This window comes from Alexandromys fortis, unplaced genomic scaffold (genome assembly GCF_014885135.2).
Source record: "Alexandromys fortis isolate MF-2015 unplaced genomic scaffold, M_Fortis_MF-2015_v1.1 scaffold_5, whole genome shotgun sequence".
Lineage (NCBI taxonomy): Eukaryota > Metazoa > Chordata > Mammalia > Rodentia > Cricetidae > Alexandromys > Alexandromys fortis.
Window position 1 is genome coordinate 19,450,167 of NW_026067924.1, and position 18,225 is coordinate 19,468,391.

Below are 18,225 nucleotides of genomic sequence, written 5' to 3' on the forward strand. Positions count from 1 at the left end.
CAAGGATGTCAGGACCACGGGGGGTGCACCCACCCACTGAGACAGTGGGGCTGATCTATTGGGAGCTCACCAAGGCCAGCTGGACTGTGACTGAAAAAGCATGGGATAAAACCGGACTCTCTGATCATGGCGAACAATGAGGACTGATGAGAAGCCAAGGTCAATGGCAAGGGGTTTTGATCCTACTTCATGTTCCGGCTTGGTGGGAGCCTAGCCAGTTTGGATGTTCACCTTCCTAGACATGGACGGAGGGGGGAGGACCTTGGACTTTCCACAGGGCAGGGAACCATGACTGATCTTTGGATTGGAGAGGGAGGGGGAGATGAGTGGGGGGAGGGGGAGAAGGGTGGGGGAGGGGGAGGGAAATGGGAGGCTGGGAGGAGGCAGAAACTTTTTTTTTCTATTCTCAATAAAAAAAATCAAAAAATCAAAGTAAACCACTATAAAAAAAAGAATAGTCTTTTGAAACTTCAAAGCCCACCCTCAGTGACATACTTCGTCCAGCAATTATGCACCTCCTACCCAACCACCCCCAACAACCATCACCCTTGAGACCAAGTATTCAAATTCTCAGACTAAAGGTGGCTTCCCATTCAAATCATCATATCCACATCCCACCTTTCCCATTTCTCTTTCATATACCTTTTACTCTATGTTTCTAAAGAATTTTTTTTCTGACAGTAAAGTTGGCAAATATCAAGAATAAGGACTAAAGCCTAAGTGCTAAAGCATTTGAAAGAAACCACTTATTTAATATTTCAGAGAGCTTTTCCTCTGAGATATTAAGTGGTAGGAAATTGTGGAGAAATAGAAATAAATTTGAAGAAAACCTAAGTAATCCCCCAATGCTTTACCCAATCAGGAGAAGTTGTTTTACTGTTGAGGCAATGGAAATGCATACTTTTAAGTGTGCATTAACTGTCAAATTGTAATAGCTTGAAACTTTAATGTGTAAGTAACAGTCTATCTTAATTAAAGATTAATCAAATTCAACATTGTACAAATACAGAATCTGTGTTACTTAAGAACTCATGAACAGCATGGCTGTAGCTAACCATAGAGTCATTGTGAACTCTTGTGTTAATATGCTTTTTATAAAACATGACAAAATTGTTAAAGTGAATGACAGAGTACTGCAATGTTTTCCCATATATTCCTATTTGCATTCATAAAATTATCATAAGTGTTAATCTGCACATTTCTTTGAATGTTTATTTGTTTAAGATGTGATTCCCTGTGAGTCTGTAAGGTGGTTAGGGCCCATGTGTGCTTCTGTGCTTAATTTTCACCACAGCACACATTCAAAATTTAACCAAGAACTTAGTCTGTTATAGGCATGTAAACATTTTAATAATAAAATAATATTTGAAATTATTTGTTAAAGTAAGTCTCTCAAAGATGACATAATAATTAGGATTAGAAAACTGTACCATCTTTAAAATATTTTTTAAAGTTTTGGCATTTTATGATTTATACAATGTATTGTGACTTGTTCTTGTTACCTTCCCTTATCCCAATCGCTTTTGCTGATCTCCTTCCTCCTGCCAACTCCTCCTCCAACTACATTCATGCATTTGTGTGTGTGCAGATCTGTGTAGGCAGTAAAGCTGCTGTGCCCTTATGATCACCATTACTGTGTCTTCATTAGTGTGTGAATACTTAGGAGTGGAAAGCCTTCATCATACTCTAAGTTTATAGTTAATGCTTTAAAACTTCCCATCTGCTTTTTACAGAATGGACGTAGCTTCCTGTATGTTTCTCTGTGATGGAGGAGAGTTTTATTTTCCTACACTATTGCCAGCAGCTGATATGGTCAGTCATTTTAATTTTAGCCATGGACATAGAGTATACAGATACTTGTGGATGTACATTCCCCAAATCTTTTATACACTGAAAATTTTATACATTCCAAGTACATTTAATCCACTTAACTACTAACCTACATGGCATGTTGTAGATTGTGCTGACTGGGTGCTGTGGTTCTGTGATGCTGTCCAGTGTCATGAAAGAGGGTAACACTGCTATTACTATCCCAAGAAATTTGAGGATAGTAGTTCTTCTAAATGTATATCATTTATCAGTACTATCAATTTAAAATTGCAAGCAGAATAATCACTAAGTCAAGAAACATCTTTACTTGTCTTTCTTGTGCCAATTAGTATTTCCCTAATGAATAATGGACAACTTTCCATGTGTCTATTTACTGACTGAAGATTTTTCTTAGTAGAGATTCTCTTCAAATCGTTTACCCTTTTTATTATTGATGTTATCTTTTACCTTTGAGAGTGGTCATATCTTGTGGACACAAGTCCTTCATCAGATATGTAACATAAATACTTTCTTCTGTTCTGTAGTTTGTCTTTCAAAAGTTTATTTTTAATAGTTTATTTTTGAATTCTCTTAATTTTCTTTATTACTAAGAATTCCACAGATCTATACAATGATATATGATCATATCTAGCTCTCCATTTTACCATCCATCTCCTCATATATTTTGAAGAGGAAGTTTCTCATTTTTATTGAGTTCATACTATACTTTGATCTTTATTTAGTTAGGTGTTATATTAAGAACTAAACATTTGCCAAGACAATAAAAGTTTTCTACTCAACATATATTTTCAAATTTTATGTTAGGTCATTAATTCACTTTGAGTTAATTTAAGTTTAGTATTTATGATATGGATTAAAATTTTTATTTTTTTTACATGGGATGTACAATTATTCAAGCACAATCAACTAAAATTGTTCAGTGAACTGTTTTGAACTTTTGTCAAATAACAGTGTTTGCATCTATGCTGGTATATTTCTAGCCTCTATTCTGTTTTATTTCTCTGTATATCTATCTTATATAAATACACCATTAGTTATTATGATTACTGCTGCTTTATCCTATGTTTTAATGCCATCTAATTTTTTCTTCTTTTTCAAAATTGTTTTGTCCTTTGCATTTCATATAAATTATAAAATTAACTTGCTAATTTCTACAAAAAAAACCACTCTGCATGATATTCGATGATATCACATTGATTCAATGGATTAATTTGAGAAGACCGACATCTTAACAATGTGTTTTGAAATAAAATTGATTACTGAGATTGTTCATGAATCTGGCAATCCTTTGAGCCTCACATATTTTATAGATCTTAATAGACTTTCTTATATAGTTTAAATGGAAAAAATTTGTAAGAAAGCAACATAATAATGCAATTGTCCCTTGTCTTTCATGGTGACAGGGGAGGTGGCAATAAAGTCAATTATTTTGAGACCCTTTCTTGTGAAGCCTGAGGAAAACGGAAATGATAGCTGACCTCCTGGGGACAGGTGGCGCTAAAGATAATCTAGTACGTTTGTGTGCTGATTGCAAGACCGTAGTAGAGGAGGAAATTTTGCTGATGTAGAAGGAAAGGAAGGATTGCAAGAACAAAATTATAAAGTAATTGAGAGGGAACAAGATGTTGTGCACAGGGTCCCTATGCAGAAGCAAGTGCATTTTACCCATTTTTAGCAGGAGGAGGACAGAACACCAGGTACAAATAAAAAGACTGACAGATTCGGTGGCAGGAATATTGCTGGAATTATTAGGGTGAAAACCTCAGTCCTGAAAGCCTTAACAAGTTATTCTCAGCCATTTGTCTTCAATAGGCCAGTGAGAGACATAAGTAATGGTGAAAAGCAGAAAAAAGACATTTATTCAATGTGGCCACATTGGTAGAAATAAAAAGTAAGATGCCTAGTGATCACATCTCACCAAGTTCATCTTCTGGGTCGTGACATGAAATTAGGTGTAAATAGATGGCAAAAAGCATGCCTAATGAACTGTCCTGGTCAAGGTATGGTTCAGCCCACACCGACCCATTGTTATTTCAGCTCTAGTCTTTGCGGGAAGGTGATCTGACAAGTTGTCAGAACTCTGTGCAATCTCATCCTTAGAGACAACTTTTTCCTTTGGCTATACCAGGCCCCAGCAAATGAGGTTCTTAGGGAAATTACAATTCTTTGTTAGCCACAATTTTCATAATTTGATAAACAAAGGCACGCATATAAGTGTCTCTCCTCATTCCTTCTCTGTTTCTTTGTCTATCGAGTGGGAGGAATGTTGAGGGATTACTATAAGATCTGAGGAAGGAAGAGAAACCATCCAGTCTTTGGTAGTGGACTCTGTTGAGCAAGGAAATGAATTTGGATGGCAGAGGAGCATGGTAGGATTATTTGAAGTTAATGAGCTTAAGACAGTAGTCATGATTTGTACTTTCCTTTCCCTACATTCTTTCTTGTGTTAAGGTGCAGAGCATCAGATTTAACATACAAAGATTATACACAAGAGCATATGTACAATTTCTGAGACAATGTATGAGTCACTATAGACTTCACACAATCTTAAGCTTACTTAGAGTTAAGAAGGAATAAACAGCATGTAATAGTATGCACAGTGATGCTATAAAGGCTGTGACTTCTAAGACAATTTATGATTTCACAGTTATTCTGCCCTGGAGATGATACAGTTTACAGTGCTTGGAATAGCCATAAACTCGGGTCTTTAAAGCTTTATACATGACAGTTCAGGAGCAAGTTCTCACTCCAAACACATGCTTGGTTTTGTATTTTCTTCTTGGTTCTCCTTCCTCAATCCAGTGTACGTAGATTCCTGACCATTATCCAAGTTAAAGTTGCAAAGATACTCAACCAATAATTAGTCCAATCCTCAGGTGCCCCTTGGCTAGAAGAAAATTCACGAAACCAGCTGTTAATTCTCTGCTTTTGATAAAGAAATAATGTTTTCATTGAAATAAACACCTCAAAAGACTAACAACTTGGTTATTTCTAGAGCATGTATGAGTGACTATGGCCTGGTAACATATTTTAGATTTCCCCAAATACAATGTTTCGATATGGAAGCAATTTCATGAAGCTTTATAGCTTACAAAACAAAGAAAGTAGCAAATTAAGGCAGGCTGAACTATATTGGAGGACACAGCAGAGAGATCGTTACAGTATGATGGGTGGAAGCTTTTCAATAGATCGTCAGATACTGTTTGGTGACAGTCTTAGCTTTGTGCTTGTGGAAGCTAGTAGTGTGCTAAGTTAATAGATTTCAAAAGGTTTTTAACCTATTAGTCATGGGATATTAGTCTTGACACACAGGTAAGTAAGAAATGGCTGTTAGGGGCGGGGCTAGAACTAGCCTACTATAATAAGGTCATTAAAATTAACACGTGCAATATTCCAATTTTTGAAGGTAAGGAATATCAAGGATGTAAGGGTCAATGAACTTGAATAATAATTAGGTCAAAGAAATGATGGGTTTGGGCTAATTCTTTAAGTGTGTAAACAAAGAAGGAGATTGACGTACTTAGAATCTAGATTATGGAGGCACTGTTGTTGTATCTAGCTATGTCATTGGTAGTGAGTGATTGAGATGCAGCGGACACAAAAACCCCAAGAGTGATCAGAGTGAGGGCTGACATTGTACAGCTCATCTGCTGGCTATTACACAGTATAGGTTGACAAAGAATGAGATACTTAATTTCAGGGCTATCAAGATTTGGTTGTTGGCTCTTAAAAAACACCCCCAAAGGCTTTTTTTCTCAAGGTTTATTGATTTCACATCATGTATCCTGATCCTACTTATATCCCTATTCCCTCACTTCTATCCTTTGCCATGCAACCTCCACCTAAAACAAAACAAAATTTAAAAGAAAAAGTAACACCAAAACAAAACAAAACAAAAAAAGGAGAAGAATCTCATTGTGGAAGCTGTAGTACAGCCCACTTTGCCACACAGTTTATCCTTTAGTGTTGCGTGAATTCTAATTGGTCTTAATAATAAAATATCTGGAATCAGATATAGGAATAAATGCTGAAAGATCAGAAAAGCAGAGCAGCCAGCCACTAGTTCCTACTTCTACTGAATCCTCAGACTGAAGAAAGGGCATTTCTGCCTCTAAGAATCCTCAGACTGAATGCAATTGAGCTCCTGTCTCCTTCTGCCTTATATTCCTCTCTCTGCCCAGTCATATCCTTTCCTGTCTTCACCTCCCTAGTGCTGAGATTAAAGGCATGTGACTTCCAATTACTGGGATTAAAGATGTGAACCAACACTACCTACCTGTACCAATCTCTCTGTGTAGCCTAGAGTGGCCTTGAACTCAAAGAGATCCACCTGCCTGTTTCCCAAGTGCTGGTATTAAAGGTGTATATCACCACTGCCTGGCCCCTATGGCTAACAAGTGGCTAGCTCTACATTCTGATCTTCAGGCAAGCTTTATTTGTTAAGGCACAAACAAAATATCACCACCACACTTTAGTCCTTTCTTCTTTACTTGTAAGTGTTCATTGCTATGAATCATTGGTCTGGTTTGAGGACTCTGGCTTCTGCTACACTATCAATAATGGGTTCTCTCTGGAGCTCCTCTTGTCTATACTGTTGTTACCTGTGCCAAGGAGATCCTGCAATTTTGGATCTGTAGATTCATCCCCTTCACATTTTCCAACAGTTCGTAGATGCAGTAGATGCTGGGATGGCCTCATTCATAGCCATCATGGTTCTGGGCCTGGGTGGTAGCTGGGTTGCTCAGCTGGCCACCTTTCTCTCATCACCACTGAGGCAATCTCCCCAACACTGGCTAGGCTAGCTCACCCAATACAGCCTGTAGCAAGGGGCCGGACCAGTTCTCTTGTTCTTAAGTTTTCAGATCCAGCCTCTCACACTCATGCCATCAGAGTCATACCAGAGCCAATTCTACTGTTGTGAGGTCCAGGGCCTTCTCTCCTGATCGCTGCAGGGAGTATTCAAGGGGCATGGGTTAGCTCTCCTGCTCTCCTGCCCTCAAGGCTGGCTCACCTGTGTGCCCCTTGCCACAATAGGGTCAGTTCTATTGTGCTGTCCAAATGGAGTCCAGGGCCTGCTCCCCTGGGTGCTGCAGCCTGTGAAAGGCAGGGGCAGCCCCCTCATTCTCTTGATTCCAGGGCCAGCTCACTCACCTGTTGCAGGTAGCAAGGGATGGAGGGGGAGAGCCTACTTCCCTCACCCCTGCCACTATACGGCAAATGGGGGAGTTGTGCAGCCAAAAAGACTTCTTCTTCTTTTTTCTTAAATATTTATTTATTATGTATACAATAGTCTGTCTGTCTGTATGCCTGCAGGCCAGAAGGAGGCACCAGACCCCTTTATAGATGGTTGTGAGCCACCATGTGGTTGCTGGGAATTGAACTCAGGACGTTTGGAAGAGCAAGCAATGCTCTTAACCTCTGAGCCATCTCTGCAGCCCCCCAAAAAGACTTCTTATACTATTACCCTGATGGGAAACAGTGGGGAATTTCTCACTGGCTATAAAGTTCTCAGCTTCATGCTCTTATTTTGTTTATTCTTTTCTTTTTGTCAATGTCTTCCCTGGCCTATTTGTTAATTTATTTTTGTTTTTGCTGTCTACCTAGGAATGGTGGTGTTCTTTTAATATATCTGCTTCTATTCAGATGCCCATGTAAGGCTGGTGGGCTTTAAAAACAGTGGGCAGATCTCAATGCTTCAAATCTACCAGTGTGAAAAACAAAGAGTCAAATGGCACCTTGATTAGCTTCTTCAGGCAGGTGGCTCTTTAGCCATGAAATGAAGGTCAGGAAGTCCCCCAGTGGACCACAGTGTTAAGGAAACAAGTTGTTCACCTGTCCTACTGGGAAAGACTTTCAAAAAAAATTGTGTTAGTGCTTAGGTTCAAACACCAAAACTGCCCAGAGTACTGTGAGGTCCAGGAGCATTTACTTCAGTGCCTTCTTCTGAGTATATCCTGGAAGAAGGCATGCATCCAAGAAACCACACTTTAACAAAAGCAATCATGGAAGTATAAAAAAGATATTAGTTCCCTGTGATGCCTTCTTTTTTCGTTATGAATATAGTCTCCAGTTAGAAAAAAATAGCAAAGTCAGAAGAGAGGTCAGATAATCAGACAATGTATAGTATGTTCATGGATCGTCCTTGTCGAGAGTCACTGGGTTCGGGAACTACTTCTCAGCTATTCATTCTAAAAGCAATGTCTCATCGCTGTTTCTCAAGGAGAAAAAAAAAAAAACAAAACCAAAACCAAACAACAGCAACAACAAAAAACAATGGAATTATACTGTAGAAGAAAACAGTAAATCACAAGTACCCACAACTCTTGTGCTTAAACCGCGCATGATCAAACCCCTCTCAATTCTACATTCCCTGGGTCTTGGGGCGATGGCTTTTCCCTCCTCTCCTCTTTCTACTTTCATCATTCTGCTTGTGATACTTTCCCTGTGCTCAATTTTTTAGATATATGAAAATAAGAACAACCAAGGATCCCAAGGTACAGATTATTTATGCCCGTCAGTGTCCTGTGGAAGCCAAAGCTATGTAGTAATGGCTAAGGAACAGATAGTGATTGAAAAGACCATTCCAGAGAAGTCCTCTACAAAATATGAAAGTCTAGATTAAAATGTGCTGTTGGGGGAAAGTGGTTGAAATAGACAAAGCAATAGATCATCCAGAGGTTGCTGGTGCAGAACATTTGACAAACATATGACCTTGAGAAGGAAGCCAGAGTGAAGCAGAGTACACCAAAAGACCGTGGAAAGGGCGTCTTGACCACACGGATCTATTCCCACTACACGCTGAATCATGTCCATGGGAGTTGTGAAAGCCATGAATGCCAAGTCACTATATAATCAGCCACATTATAATGAGGGCTGTGTAATCCGAAGAAAATACTGAGGGAGCATTAGCTGAAGGAAAGAGATAGTGAAAAGAAGTCAAGAAAATGGTAAGGGATCAGACGCAAAAGTGTGAATATTAAGTATGAACAAACAAGGAATAGGAGATGAAGGAACCAGCATGATGCCATTGCAACCAAAAAAGAGAAGAAAATAACAGCAGAGATAAAGCAGATCTAACAGGCAGAAAGGCAAGCTATGTTGTACTGATGAAAACTTACCTAATAGCATAAGGGGAAATGTGCTCCGTCTAGCAGGAAGAGATGTTTGCTCTTGGATTTTGTTCAAACATCCACCCACCATTTACCGTGCTTGGTGTTTGGGCTGGAGAAGAGTCTAGGTATGCTGTTTCTTATCTCTGAAGAGTCTAAAGCCTCAATTAAATGCAAAGACAAAGTCTATCTAAATATCTTTCTGCCTTGCTCTCAGTACTGCTTTTGTCTTTGCATCCTTTGTGGTTTAGTGTTGAGAAAGCAAGGTAATCCCTAGTTCAAGAAGCTGAGAGTTAGAGTCAGGGACAATGGTGAGACCTCTTTTGGTCTGGCTCATACCATCTGTTTTATAAGGCGGCCTATGCTGAGATCCCAGTGTCTCCTTCACTACTATGAAGGATGTAGCCGAGGTGGGACAATAATGCATAAGTTTATGGAAACTCTGGATGAGTCGAGAAGGCAGAAGGGATAGTAGTCATAGTAAACTTTTCATGTAATGGATTTCCTTTCCTAGATTCTATTGTAGGGGTGGAAGTAAACTTCTCCATTGCTACCCTCTCTCAATTGTCTCCCACTCTTCAAGGCTTTAGGAAAGCCTGCTGCTCACGCTGGGAGCTGGGGGTGGGGTGGGAAACAGACCATGCTGTTCCTTGTGGGGAGCAAGGGGTGCCTTCTCTTTATATCACAGCCCAAACCTCTCTACCACGTGCATGTGGTTTTCCTCAATCTCCAGTAGAATTCACCTTTCTTGCCTTTCTACTGCCTGCCCTCCCAGAAGGGAAATAACTAAGATTTCTTGGATACCAGAAAAATATATCCCAGTAAGCTTCCATGAGACATCTCCCTGAATCCTTGAGGGGTTATTATCTCTGGTATAAAATAGGAAGTTTCTCTGAAAACTCTGCCACCTGCCAAGAATATAAGACATTCTAGAATTATAAACTTCTTCCAGGATTCAAAATCAGACAATCCCCACAAATGAATTTTAAGCTGTTCGCTTGTTTTTATTGTTTCAAAAGTAACCTGCACTGTTTGCTGTGTCTCCAGCACTGAGTGCAGCACTTGGCATAAATATTTGTTGAGGAAGTCAGTGTCTCATATAAGACAGCCGTTGTTTCAATTTGAGTTGTTATAATTAATTAAAATTAAGATTTTAAATGTTAGCTGACTCCAGTTTCATAAAAGTTCCATCTTTAGATTTTGTATTTAAAACAACCTTAAATCATAGCTCTTTTATTTATTTTTCTGATCCGCATCTGTGAAATGGAAATAACAGTCACGCCTCCCTGGATTTTCACCAGGAGATAATGAATTAAGACAAAGTCTAGCCTTGCCTGGCTCAAGCCCTCTTCCAGGCTCACCCACAGTAATTGCAGCTGATACCAGACAGACAGATTATGAGCAAGCAGCGGTATCCTATAACCAGTCCCAAACACCGGAATATGGGAAAAGGAACTTAAAAGGTCTCCTCCTCATACTATAGCCTGACCACCATCCCCCACCCTTGATCCTGTGGGAAGACACTTAGGGAGCTAAGGTCCCTGGAGAACGCTGAACATCTAGAGTCAAGTAGCAGTCAGAAAGGATCGGCTGCTTGGGAGCCCACAGGCTCCCCATCAAGCTGGCTCAGGGTTGCACCTCGTGCTGCCAAAGCCGAAAGTCCCGGGACCACTCCAGGCTCTGCCGTGGGTAGCCAGAATCCCCAGGCTCTGAACAAATGCTCATGCTGCCCGCCCCTGCGACTCGGTCTTACCATCATTCTGCCTCTTTGCCTAGAGTTTGCTGAGTCGTCCCCAGAGCCCACTACAGCCTCCCAGCCCTACAGCCCCTGCAAGCCCTCAGGTTACAGAAAGGGTTTGCTCAGCCCTTGCAGGTTCCCACTGCGGTTTAGCAGATGGTCCCAATGGCTTCAGCCTCGCCGACCCCAGCCCCGGGCAGGGGGCGGGTGATGGACATGTAAGGTCCTATTTTGGGTTGACTGCAGAAGCATTCCGCTGTGTTGGCGTCCCTGTCTAGGGTCTCAGGACAGAGGCTTCAGCGTGGACTATGAATTCGAATGCTATTTAGTGGGACTTTCCAGTCCTTAGTTTTCAAGACCTGCAGTATGCATGCATGGTTCCTTCAGCTTGGGGATGCTGCTGCTGCTGCTGCTGCTGCTGCTGCTGCTGCTGCTGCTGCTGCTGCTACTGCGTGTGTGTGTGTGTGTGTGTGTGTACTTATTGTGTATTAGCCATTTCTTTTAATTTTATCACTTACTAAGTTTAACATTAACATTCGTTTTTAGTCTTAAAGTTTTCATTCTGTAACACAAAATCTTTCTGATTTTTTTCTTAGTTAAGGAAAATACAGTAATTAAGGAGCTCCAGTTTGAAAAGTGGACAAACAGAACCAACAACTTACAACGTCACTAAATGAATAGTGCCGGTTGTGATGTGGGCTTTTCAACGAGCAAGTCTGCTGTATCTGTAGGATTGTCTTCAAAGGCAGGTTCGGAATCCTGAAAGGGTTAAAAAGCCACTTGGTTATTTTCAGGTGTTGTACTAGATGGCTCACAATGCACCGGCAAGCTGCCCTACCGTGTGATCAGATAGCTTTATTTAAATGGGGGAAAATGTGGAAGTATTTGTCATTACGGTACATCAGTTTGGGTGAGCTAGAAGTAAATCCTTCCCTAACCTTTTGGAAGATGAAAAGTTTAGTGACCGCTATTTACACACTTTGAATATTTTATATTTGAGTTTACACAAATGATTGTATATCCATTTCCAATCAACAAATATCAGAGCATCTGTGATACATAATGGTTAATATTTTAAGCTTCTCTACAGTGGTGACTTTTTATAAAACGACGAAGATTACCGCATATCGTCAAAAGGTCATTTAGAAGTTTGGAAAATAAAATCACAAGGGACAGCTTAAGGGAAGTGCAACAATGAATTATTATTTTAAAAATCTATATTTAAAAAGACTCGCTTATTACATGAAAGTTATTTTTATTTTAAAATATATTTCTAGCACATTAAAAAGAATCCTCACGTTTTTATTTTTTATATACCTTTAGCAAAAGACCACAGCTAACGTTTTGTCTTTGGCGAGTAGCTGTTTGTCTCACTTTATTTACTTGGTATTGGATATTTGTCAATGTCATTTCATATCTACAGAAAATTCTTACGCTCTATGGAGGTAGTGAATGTGTGTGCGTCTCTGCCGGAGGTCACATGACAGTCTCATTCTATTTGGTGGAGCAGCTTGACTTTTTTCCCCCCCTTGCTTTTGGTGATGGTTGTGAGTACAGAAGTTGATTGACAGATGCATGCCAGAAACCCCCATCCTCCTTTTCAAAGACAACATATGATGGATTGCGGTCTCCCAGCGCAGCAGGACACAGGGACCGTGCAAGCTGTAATTGGTCAGGTATGGAGTCAGCCATTTCTCAACTCCCCCTTTTCCACAAGGGTCTCACCATATGATTCACATAATTCATATTTACTGTACCATCTTTCTATCTGCGTCTTCAGCTACCTGCCAGCGTAGTGCTGAAAGTGCGAAAGGCAAAAAGGCGCCCATTAAATCAGGCTAGGAAAGCCGGGCTGGAAACTTCAGTGCGATGCTCTTAAAACAGAAACCAAAACAAAACCACCACCAAGAAATTCAAAGAGCATAGCAAATTTATGACTTGGGCAGAATATGAAAAACTTTCATTTTAAGAATTTATTTATTTTTTTTTCTGCGTAGATTGTGATCTCTGAAAGAAATGAAGTATGAGAAGAAAATAAAGTGCCATGCTTCCTAGGCAGTAGTGACAATTCTTTATTGTGCTAGTCAATATTTTTATTTGGATTGTATTCTTCGCTCTCCCTCTCTCTCTATGGAAAATATAAGTACACAGATACAAGTGCCTTTACTTCTAGCCCCGGTGGTGTGTGACTGAGCCTGGGAAATGGAGTAGTAGCCGTTGCCTGCTCTGCTGCAGAGGGGCAGGCTGCAAATTAAACACCGCCACAATCTGAAAGGTCCAGGTGGCCTGCCCGTGCGTCCTAATGCAATCCAGCACACCGGCTTTAATAAACAGCTCTATTTAGTTCCTCCTCTCTGTATCCAGGGAGGTGAACTGGTCTGGGGCTGCTGAGATGAAATGCCAGAAGGATGTCTCTCAGAGGCCTCACAAGCTGATTTTCAGAGCTTTGCTGCTCTGTCGTCTTTGTCTTCCAAATGGGTCAGTGAGTCCTGCTCTCTCTGTCTGATGCTGTCTGTTAAATAGGTACTTTATGTCTGTGCTTAAATGTTTGCGTCGTAAGCTAAATGAGAGGAGGAGAGGATCGTTGTCTTTTCATTTGCCTTCTGATAACCGAAGTGCTGAAAGGAATAGCAGTGCCCTGCTGGAGGGAGGGTGATGGGGGTGGGGTGCGCAAAAAAAAAAAAAAAAAGGAATCTATACAGTTTTTCTTTTAAATGTGCTTTTCCTTAAATTTTTCTCTAAGTTCTTTATGCTTGCTTAAGAATTGTTAACTCGTAAATCAGAATGTGGTTGCGAATATTTATGCACTCTAAAAAGTTTTAGGGATTTTTTTTTTTGCACACTTTCCAGTCAAGGCAAGCTGGTATGGTAGAGACATAAGATGTACTTGCTGCTTGTTAATTACACAGTAGTGATAGACCTTCTTATTCTGTTTCCAAACAAATTATAGCAAAGAACTCCAGGAGGCTGACGGTACATCGCTTATTATTACCAGCACATCTCATAATGCATTTGTAGATGGAAAATGTCAGCTATATAATACTATATTTCCACATGCTCACAGAATTTTAAAAGAAGCATATGGTCGTTTGAACAGAAAAAAGAATCATTTTCAACTTTGAAGGTTTTTTTTTTATTCTGTTGGCATGTTATAAAGTGAACACTGTGTTCATATCCTTGTCAGGAGAAAACATGCAACTAATTCTCTAGACCGCTGATACCTGCTGTATTTATTGTGTTTACTGACAGAAAAGTATATCAGTTGGATCCCAGATAATTTTGTTATGGGGAGTTAGGTAAATATCTGCTAAAGGAGATGAGGTTTGTGTATACGATTAAAATTTGAACCCATGGCAGCTGTCTCGTCCTGTTTAATAAAACTTTTCTTCAGTTGCATATACAATTTCTCCATGAGCTGGTTATGGTGCTTAGTACTGGAAAAAATTACTCTGATTTCCTTTCTGTACTTGTTTCTAGTGAAAAAATCAGAAGGAATACTTTTAGTTTGTTATTTAAGATTTTTTTTATTGAAAATCAATTGTAAGAGTGTATGCTTTTTAAATGCTGAATTATGTCCCGTAAAGATGAACTGGTGTGTATTTTACAGATGCAAGCCTTCTGGTTTGTCTGGGTTAAGTACCTGTGCTTATTCCTTAGCTGTGTCTTGTGTGTACCCCAGGAATCTTCTAAGGTCTGTATCCAGAAGCCACACTAATGCTAGTGACTTGTTATGGATACTTTGTAAATAATTACATTCAAATAGCTACATTTTCTGGCATTATTTTTTCATAAATTATTTGTTTCTTTTAAAAATTCATGCTTATTCTTAAGATAGAAATTATAGAAGTGGTTATTTTGAAAATGATATGAATTTCAGTGCTCAAAGGCACACCCTGGAATATTCATTTTTTAAATTTGAAATTGAAGCACTATTGAAAGGGAAGGGGAAATACCATACAGTTTTTCATGTATACCATAAAAGTCTAAATTGATCCATGCTTACAAAGATAAAAATAGAAGTAATCAACACTTGAAACTGATTCATTTTAACTATTACAGCACAGATAACAACATTTTTTTGTAACTGTTTGTAACACAAGGAAAAGAAAAAGGAAAAAAAAATTACTTTGCAGTCCCTCATAGCCAGCAAGGAAGGCTTTGTTTCCAAGTCCTTGACTAAATAGCCTCTAACACCTACCTACTCAGCAGGTGTGGGCAGTCCCGTCTGATAATGCAAATGTTTGCTCCTTCTAGAATGCATATTGGTGTTTTTATTTTTACCTCTCCTCTGTTCTGATTCTTGTTTCTAAATGGCTTTGGCTTGGAGAAGCAAATAAACAGTCTCAAGCTATGTTTTTCACTCAAAGTACTAAATGGCTCCCATGAAATATGGTCATTTTTGCTTTTCTTTTTCATTCAGTTCTAGGATCAAATGTGTATGGTCACTTCAACTGAAGGGAAGATCAGACCTTTCTGCATTTCTGGGCAAGATCTAGCTTGCGAGAGTTCCGGCTTCACACAGCAGATATTGCTCATATATGCCTCTCCCTCAGGATTTTCCCTCCCTCAAGCAAGCAATTAAGCAGTCTAGACTTGGAAGAACAAGCTCTCTGCCCAGTATATCAACACCAAGAAACTCGATTCATTCATACAATTTTCAGAAACCAAATCAGATTTTTGATAGTAATTGTCTGTAGCAAGCTCCCTAAACCCTTGTTTCAAAGACTGGGTTGTTATCCTTCAGCTAGTTTCGAATAAATTCTAGCTCAGCAGTTAAGGAGGCTTTGATTCATGGGTTCCAATTATCATTTAAAAACGGAGGCTTAAATACCCACCTCTCATGGTCATTAAGTGTTTACTTCATCTGTTCTCTTTTGTAGACCTGTGATTGTGAGTGACAGATGAGTCCATGAGAATTGCAGCCTGTTTTTACAGTTTTGCTTTCTGCACATCTCATGGAGACTGGTCACTCTGTCTAATACTCTTGGCACTTTATTCCCCAGAGAAATTTGGCAGGCCTACCATCCTGATGTGCAGCCCTGAGGGCCTGGGCCGCAGCACAGGTCTATAGACTATGGTGCAAATATTACCAGTGGATGCTGTGTTATATCAGGTACTAAAAACAACAGAGAAGTTGAATTAGATTTCTTTAAAAGTGTTTTTTAAGCATATTTAGGAATTTGCCAGTAATGGGAGAGGAATAACCAAGTCATGGGTGCAAATCCAGAGGACATTGCAAGAATGAAGACACCAACTGCTGTATATTCTCATAATATTAGAAAAGTATTCAAAAGCATTTGCAGTTTTCCTTCCCTATAAAATAGATCTTTTTTTTCCCCACATAGAGTTGTATAGTTTGCAGTGTTTCACAGTTGCACATTAGAAGCGCGTGTTAATAGCTCAGAAAGGCTGTTGTCTCTGTGTGCCCCGTATTTGACTTGTGGTCGTGCGTATTCTCTCCCCTTTACTTTCTGGTGATAAGACAAGTGAGAAGTTGTGTTTTAGTATCAAAACAAGTAAAATACAGATTTATTTACATCTTTTCTTGGTCCAGAAAATAGTCAATGTAATACTAAAAATAACCTGCTTACCTGAGCCATATTCAAGCTGCCATGAGGTCGAGGTTGCCTAGCGAGAAGACCCTAGTAGCCAGTCAATGTCATGCGCGCTGTCATTGGTCTTCTTAGACTGACTTTCATGCCAAATATATACAGTTTTAGCATTGGTACTTGCCTAACCCTGTCTTACACATGTGGATCCGAATGACTTTTTCTAAAACTGATATATTGCTTCAATAAGTGTATACGTTTCAGGATGTGAAATGATTATTGCTCAAATTTAGCTGAGAATACGCTTCCCATGGTGCTATAAGTGGTTAGTGTTTTAGTAAAATACAACTCAATGGTAAGATTTTCTTAGGGTACAGAATGGTGCTAGATTCACTAACCTGTGTTATGTTCTTATTGATGTCAAACTCTTCATAATATACAAATTTAGTTGCCAGTTTAATGCTACTTAGATGATTCTTGTCTGGTGTTCTTAATTTTACTGTCTTTTGAATATTTTAAAATTGATGTGGGTTTGTAAATTATGAAGCCATGTCATCGGTGCAGTGATAATAACATGAAATAAGAATGTGAAGGAAAGTTTGTGGTGAGCTGCCTGTTAAATTCCGAGTAGCAGCGGCTGGAGGTCAGGGAAGGAAGATGTTTGCCTTGTGCAAACTGCGCATTACTGAGCCGTTTCAAACATCTTTCTCCTTTTGGCATCAAAATTAGCTTTGAACACATCTGCAAATGTGGGCAAACGCTGCTCTTCAACTGCATTGTGCTCTTTGAGCTCTTGCTTTTGCCTAACATTTGAAAGAGCAGAATTAAAGTGGGAAATAAAATGCGAAAATACAGCCGGGTGGTGGTGGCGCACGCCTTTAATCCCAGCACTCGGGAGGCAGAGGCAGGAGGATCTCTGTGAGTTCCAGACCAGCCTGGTCTACAAGAGCTAGTTCCAGGACAGGCTCCAAAACCATAGAGAAACCCTGTCTCGAAAAACCAAAAAAAAAAAAAAAAAAGCGAAAATACAAGGATCAGACACACAGAAACAATGTGTGGGAAAGGTAAACGTTGGCCATAAATTGAACATCAATAGAAAATATAAATTATACCACTTTTAAATTAAATTTCATTTATTTAAAAAAAACCTGTATAGCTGTTCTAAAAAGAAATGGAAGCCAGCATTACTGTTTTATTTCTCCATTTCTTTCCTTTTCTCTTCCTCCCACTCCCTTTCTTTCCTTTTTACTTTCCTTCTTCCTCTTAATAGATCTACTGTGTTCCAGTGAAATAAACGACAGCTCAGGACTTCTTTTTCAAGCACGTGGAAACAGCTCTATTGAGCCACACTGCCTTGAGTTCTTCTGAGATTACGCTGGAGACTTGTATCAATTTTAATTCTTGTGCATTTCTTCTGAGTCTCGCTTTGAGGATGGTATTCAGAGGAAGGCACCAGCATCTCATTTTAGGAAGGCTCCATTTCTCTCCCCATCGTCTTCTTATTCTTCCAGTCCCACAGTGTGAGCCAATGATGGTGAACATTGCTGAGTTTTTACCTGATAACTTCATTTCCTTCATAACCTAAGCTTGTATTAATTTTATTTATCTGCATAAATGAGCACATTGATATTTCAGAGTTAACATTTTGTAAACAAAAAAACTTGAAATAAATAACAGCAGAAAGATGACTGAAAGCATCTTTAATTATTTATATGAAAGAAAAATTTATATATTGTCTTTAGATAGTAAGATACTTTATTCTTACACCCAGAGCTGGTCTTTGGAAAATAGCTTTTTTTCCACTAGCTTTAAATCTCCCATGTGATAGGAAGGACTCTTTCCTCACCAGACAGATTAGCTGTTGATATTGGGTTCAGATTCCAGTGAACTGCAACACCACTGTCTTTGGCAGCCCCCTTCTAACTAAAGGATCTGGGGTAGAGGGTAAAAAAAATCAACAGAATAAATCTCACCTATTTTGAGAGGTAGGTTACTCCTG

General features: G+C 39.4%; 1 protein-coding gene across 1 annotated transcript in view; it reads left to right on the forward strand.

Moving 5' to 3' along the window:
• Positions 1-12,248: 12,248 nt before the first annotated feature.
• Positions 12,249-18,225, forward strand: part of Pou6f2 (POU class 6 homeobox 2) — a 462,212-nt gene continuing 456,235 nt past the window's right edge. The window contains exon 1 of the mRNA XM_050142248.1: positions 12,249-12,353. Coding sequence (XP_049998205.1) covers positions 12,249-12,353 — 105 coding nt within the window. The remainder of the gene's footprint in view (positions 12,354-18,225) is intronic.